Genomic DNA, 6,909 nt, shown 5'->3' with positions numbered 1-6,909 from the left:
GGCTTGTCACGTGGCATTCTTCCATTGGTCTAGAAATGAACCAATAGAAACACACCAACACACCACTATAGAAACCAACCAAACATTGCCACTTGTCCATCCCTGATTTTTTGTTGACCAGAGTTGACCATGCTTAGTCACCTGCCATATTAGCAGTATGGACTATTGATTGTGCAGTGACTGGGAATTTTGTTTCCAAATTTTCCCTGTTTAACAAAGCGATTAGAACACAATAACTTGCTCATACAAACTTGGTTTTCGACAAACCGAGTTGTGTTAATATCGTTTTTCCGAGACGGACATGGTCGTTTAGGTTTGGAACCATTCTGAGAACTTTGATTTTTGAGCTAAATACTAAACACCTGATCAAGAGTGTTTACCCACCCAAAGCTAACAAAAGAAACACCTATCAGTGTAATTAAAAGTTTTAAATTAACATATTATATAAATTAAATGACTAGTAAATGAGGTATTAATTCGTAATAAATATTAAAATGTTTATCTCATGATACATTTTACATTTTCTAAATTTTAAAAAAATATAAAAATTAATTAAATGTCAATTTATTTTAAATTGTAAAATATATAAACATTTTAAAAAACATGAAACAATATTGTTAATCACATATATTTACCTCTACTTTACTATGGAAATTTTTAATTTGTATATCATTTTTGTTACAATACTATGGCTTATCAATACTACACACCCAACATGACGTGTTGATATGACATTTTCTTTAATTAATTAATTCAAAATAAATTTATTAAAAACCATAACTAACGTGGAAATAAGTATTCCTTGATGGAGGTGAGTGCTCAACAATCACACCAAGGAATAGATTGGAGGTACGATTCAGCACACAACTCCACTAAAGGGAGGATCGATGGCAAGGACGTGTGTTAATGTTACAAGGGTAGAGAGCCCCAAGTGGAGGAAACTAGGAACAATCGAGAAGGAGGCTTGGAGCATTTTATACGGTCATTGGAGTTTGATTTGCATTTTGCACAAGTTGATTATGGGAGTAAGGTGCAGAGGGGACAAAGTAGTGTGTGCACAAGAACTCTCTCGTGCATGCAAGTTCGAGCTACCCAACTACTAACACTCAAGAGATGGGGGGGTGAATTGAATCATGTAAGAGATCCACAGAAGTGGAGAGAAGCATCGAGTGGGAGTTGCAAGATAGGGACCCAACGAATTTTGTCTGGTAGTGGGTGATGATAACCTCATTAAGGCAAGAGATCCCAATGATTCTAGGTAGAGCTGGAACAGGGGTGCAGTGGGTGAGTGGGAACCAACGCACATCAAGGTCGATTAACATTGGCAATAATGCAATTGCAAAGGGGTAAGCCGAGACGCAAAACTCGACACTGCGACCAGTTGGAAGGAAGTGTTGTGCAAAGGGACGACTGCGAGGAGGGGGGTGCCTTGATGGAAGAGGAGGCGGCGGAGGAGCTCCTCAGTCGCCTTATCGTGTCGAACAACCTCCAAAAACGCAGATCATTGTAGAGCAGTTGTGGAGCATCCAAAAGAGCCTAGACATTTTGAGAGAGCGGTGATATGAAGACTAGAATGAGGTAATTTCATATATCAATGATTTACAACTTTCTAAAGAATAAATTCTAGAACACCTAGTCTTTGTCTGTCGCAGCAAACACTAAGTTTATGAGTGTTTGGACGAGATAGAGGCCAAATTAGCACACACAGATTTTCATGTTCACCAAGACGAAGTTCTGCGAACGAACGAGGGTCTTGTCCAAAGTCCAAATCCTCCTATGTAATTGTGATGGCAGTTGGTAGCTTTTTGGTTCTGACAGTGTTTTTGGCATTACAGTCTGATTGTTTTCTGGTGTTTTGTAGAAGCCACTTTTCTCAAGGCACTACATAGCTCTCTCAGTGAAAAAATCTGGTCAGAGTGAGTCTGGGAGAGCTAAGAAATTTATGTTCATATGTACTTTTTTTCTGAAAAACCAATATAATGAACTTGGTCGACAAAAAAAAACTAGAGATATGTATAAACCTTGATCTATAGATATTACTATGAATATTATAGCATATTTTATGGAGCTTAAATCTCTACCATCCACTTAAAAATGATTGATAATTAAATTAAATTTGTGAAAGACTTATTTTGAAATAAGCACCCCTATTGGGAAAATTAATTGTTTTAATAAAAAATCATTCCCTTACACATAAAAAATCAACTAAGGTAGATATGGTTATTTCATGGTTATCATGCACAATATATACAAGCAACCATTACCAATTGACATTGACTAGTTCCTAATTATCAGTGTGTTTTCCTTCTACAAAAAATTGGCCCTCAATTATAACAAAATGTTACTGTAATTATATATACTTTGAAATAATGAAAATCAATTCAAATAAATATCTCACGGTCAAATTTACATTTGCACTAAAAATGACTCTATGTGCAAACTATAGAAATGGAAATCACACTTACAAAAATGAAAAAACATTTATCTACTCGAGGATCACTTTTGCAGAAAAAGAAGTAGCACTCCTTGAAATCGATTTCTCACTTGCCGAAAATCATTCAACCACCAGATTATAATGCCTTGAGTTAACAATCAAATATGTCATCCAGCCTTTCACTATGCCAGGCATATAAGGTCGATAAATTCTGGTATGCTACAAGCTCCCTTTTTCTAGATAATATCCCAGCTTGCAGGTATATACTTTTTCTGAAAATCCTTTGAAATATTTCTATGTTAAAAAGTTTCTATATGCTGTCCAAAATTTTGTATATGTATCAACGAAAGACATATAGATGACAAGTATCTATTGAATAGGATATCATATCCGGGACAATGCCCGCCATATATTTGTAAATACAGCACTGTTTTTGGGACATAATATATAATATACTGCTTTTTCTTCAAGAAAAAAATCAACTAATCAACTGCATAATAAATTGTATCAGTTTATATTAGAAGCTAATTAATATTTTGTAATAGCAATGAGTTATAAAATAAAATCAATTAATCAACTGCATAATAAATTGTATCAGTTCATATTAGAAACTAATTAATATTTTGTAATAGCAGTACATAATAAATTGTATCAGTTTATATTAGAAGCTAATTAATATTTTGTAATAGCAATGAAATATAAATTTATAGCAACAATTAAATAACCGTAGAAACACACAATTAATAGGGATTGACCCAATGATAATTATGATGGAATATGAGCGACTTGTATTCCATTATTATACAAGCCAACTCAACTGGTAACAACAATTTATGAAGCAAGAAGCAAGAAATCTGTAACCATAGTAAACTGTAATCACAAGATTTAAAACATCACAATTTACAAGCAAATTAATTAAAGTAATCATGCTACCTCTATAGACACAGTGATCCCTGCTAAAGAGGAAGCCCCTATTCTGCAAAACTACAACTCTACAACTCACAAAGCTAGCACAACAAATTATCACAATAAATTATAAAATGAATATTGACTAAATGAACCACGAACACCAGATTCTATATTCTATAGACACAATGATCCCTGCTAAAGAGGAAGGCCCCTCTTTCTTAAAAAAAGAGTTGGTAAAACTACAACTCACAAGTTAACAAATTATAAAATGAAATTTTTCTCAAATGAACCACGAACACAAAATTATAAAATGAATCACGAATTTGTAGAAAATTGCATTGGCTCAAATGAACCACGAATTTTATCATAGACCTTTCATAGATGGAGCTGATTGGTTTTGATAGTCTTTCTTTTGGCTCACTATGTCATAGATAACGCTGATCTGTTTTGACAGTCTTTCTTTTGGCTCACTATATCACACTTTGTGAGACCTCTTACTGTTACCATGCATTTATACTTGTGTCATTTCGCCATTAAAGTTTTTTTGCCTCATTTGATACTTTCGTAATCGATTACAGAGTTTTGTTTCAGTTGGTTGGGGGTCATTATATATGTAACAGGCCGTATACGACTTTTTCATTTTTGATGAGTTTCTTGTGGTTCCATATACTGATATACAAGTATATACATATTTGTCATGTAAGTACAAAAGGTCAATTTATACATTCCCATTTTTTTTTGGGAAGAAAACAAAAAATATAAAATTTTACTCAGAGAAACAAACAGCATGCAAAGTTGATGCAGAAACTAAACAAGTAGTCTGACATTTCTCTTTAAAAATAAAAAACAAAAATCCCTGCCACTTTAAAATTCAAGTTGGTAAACCAGACTCCCTGTCACTTAAAAATTCAGAAAGATAATGTTTGCCAAGTTAATGTAAGCGCATACAAGCATTCCTCAGAGTTTTATGATTTGGCACTCACAACCATCTTAATTTATCCTAATTTGGATAAATAACACAGCCTCCCATCAGAAAAGGGCTAAATTTGCTTGTATTGTTCGCAGACAGACAAAAAAGACAACATTATGTCAGTATGGAATATAATGTTTAATGCATTATGAAAGAGGAACTATATATCATAACTTATACCTCCTAAATCAACATGCTATGAAATTTGCAAAAGCTTCAGTAAATTTATGTTATGCTTAGCGTGTCAAAGGCTGCATGTGCTTGTCAAACCTGTCAATTTATCTTCAAACTCGTAAAGATGTGCACACTCATTCTCATCTAACCATTCCTCTACACCATTCAGCATTTGGACAATATCTCCTGCCGTTCCGGCGTTCATCTTTCCCTGGATCTGGGCCTCTTTCACTCTGCTTCTCATGTTATAAACATAATTCTCCAATTTTGCTTTGGCAATATGCTTCTTCTTTACCTCTTCGTCCTCCCTTCTGAATCTCTCGGCATCACCCATCATTCTTTCGATCTCCTCTCTGCTTAGCCGACCACAATCGTTCGAAATGGTAATGAAATTGCTTACTCCACTTCCCTTGTCGCGGGCTGACACCTGCAGAATTCCGTTTGCGTCCACAACAAAGACAACTTGAAGGCTTGGCACTCCACAACGAGCTGCCGGAATTCCCTTCAATGGAAATTTACCCAGCAAATTATTGTCCGCAACCATTCCTCTCTCGCCTTCATACACTGCAAAAGGCACTTCTACCTGATTGTCAACCGCTGTAGTGTAAGAAACCTCTGTCTGAGTTGGAATGTGAGTATTTCTCGGAACGACTACAGACATGACACCCCCTGTAACTTCGATTCCAAGGCTCAAAGGAGTGACGTCCAGAAGGACTAAGTGGATATCTTCATTATTCAAGACAGCTGCCTGAACTGCAGCGCCATATGCAACAGCTTCATCAGGATTTATATTTTTGCAAAGATTATTTCCATGGAAGAAATCTTGGAGGAGTTCCTGTACCTTTGGAATGCGAGAAGAACCTCCTACTAAAACCACTTCGTTAATTTGCTCTTTGTTCATCCTCGCGTCCTGCAGACATTGGTTGAGGATACGCATGCACTTATCGAAGAAATCGGTATTGAGCTCTTCAAACTTGGCTCTCGTAATCTTCATGTGAAAATCTAGGCCTTCGTAGAGACAGTCGATATCAATCATAGTCTCTACCACTGAAGACAAATTCCTTTTCGCCCTTTCGCATTCTGAGCGGAGTCTCCGAAGGGCTTTGGCGCTTGTGCTCATCTCCTTCTTGTATTTTCTCTTGAAATTATCAACACAGTATTTGAGCATCCGATTGTCGAAATCTTCGCCACCCAAATGTGTGTCCCCTCCAACAGCCTTCACCTCAAATTTACCTCCCTCCACAGTAACAATGGAAACATCAAAGGTACCTCCGCCAAGGTCGAAAACCAAGACAGTATTTTTTGCATTGGAGGAATAAACCTCACTATGAAACCCATAAGCTATAGCTGCAGCGGTGGGTTCATTAATAATTTTCATGGCGTTAAGACCGGCAATGGTGGCCGCGTCTCTAGTAGCCTTCCTCTGAGAATCGCTAAAATAGGCCGGCACTGTGATCACGGCATTCTTGACATCAGAGTTTAGGTATGCTTCGGCTGTGGTCTTCATTTTTACTAATACCATCGAAGAGATCTCTTCGGCTGCGAACATCTTCCTCTCGCCCTTGTATTCAACTTGGATAACAGGCTTTCCATTGTCTCCGGCGACAACAGTGAAGGGCCATAGTTGAACGTCACTCTGCACAGAGGAATCAGTGAACCGCCTTCCAATAAGCCTCTTGGCATCGAAGACGGTGTTGTGGGGATTATTTGCAATCTGATATTTGGCGGCATCTCCAACAAATCTCTCGGAGGGAGTGAAGGCAACAATGGAAGGAGTGGTTCGGTTGCCCTGATCATTAACAATAACCTCCACTCTATCATGCTGCCAAACTGCTACGCAGCTGTAAGTTGTTCCAAGATCTATGCCAATTGCCTTGCCTTTACTCATTGCACCTATGGGATTCAGAGGTTTGTATTATACCAAAGACCAAAGCTGTCACTGTATTATCCCAAGAAAATATAGCGGTCCTTCAAACTAAGTCCCGACACATTGGCAAAACAAAACCATGAATACCAGATTTAAGATGCAGATGAAGAACCCTACAGTAACTTCACTTTATTTCACAATAATACGGGGAAATATCAGAGAAGATATAGCAATCCGCCGATGGGGACGCTGAATGCATGCCAGGAGGAGATCCCGGTTCGACTCCGATGAGCTCACCTGTTCCCTTTGGTGCCAACTCTAACTGAATCTGGGAATGCTGTGGCGTAACTCGTAGAAGTTGAAAGCTGAACCTATTATCAGGCAGAGACCTCGCCTATTTCCCTTCTCATTGATTTAAAGCTTACCCCCAATAAAATTTAAAAATATATATATATATACCAAAAGGACTCCAAACGAACCATGGCGCCTATTTCCCTTCTCATTAATTTAAAACTTACCCCAATAAAATTGAAAAAAAAAATATATATATATATA

General features: G+C 37.1%; 1 protein-coding gene across 1 annotated transcript; it reads right to left on the bottom strand.

The window, feature by feature from the left end:
- Nucleotides 1-4,557: 4,557 nt before the first annotated feature.
- LOC149266564 (heat shock cognate 70 kDa protein-like) lies at nt 4,558-6,378 on the bottom strand. The gene has a single exon (XM_089408641.1). It carries the CDS (start codon nt 6,373-6,375, stop codon nt 4,558-4,560), a length of 1,818 nt encoding a protein of 605 aa, XP_089264767.1. The 5' UTR covers nt 6,376-6,378.
- Between the last annotated feature and the right edge of the window lie 531 nt (nt 6,379-6,909).

The sequence above is a fragment of the Pinus tabuliformis genome, chromosome 6 (genome assembly GCF_031772625.1).
Source record: "Pinus tabuliformis cultivar Carrire ecotype Pingquan chromosome 6, CPIR1, whole genome shotgun sequence".
NCBI classification, from domain to species: domain Eukaryota; kingdom Viridiplantae; phylum Streptophyta; class Pinopsida; order Pinales; family Pinaceae; genus Pinus; species Pinus tabuliformis.
Note: the sequence above shows the minus strand (reverse complement) of the source record. Positions and strands in the feature narration are given on the sequence as shown.

What these genes read in the sequence shown, in the direction of transcription:
- LOC149266564 (XM_089408641.1), bottom strand. Translation starts at nt 6,375, where the DNA reads ATGAGTAAAGGCAAGGCAATTGGCATAGATCTTGGAACAACTTACAGC.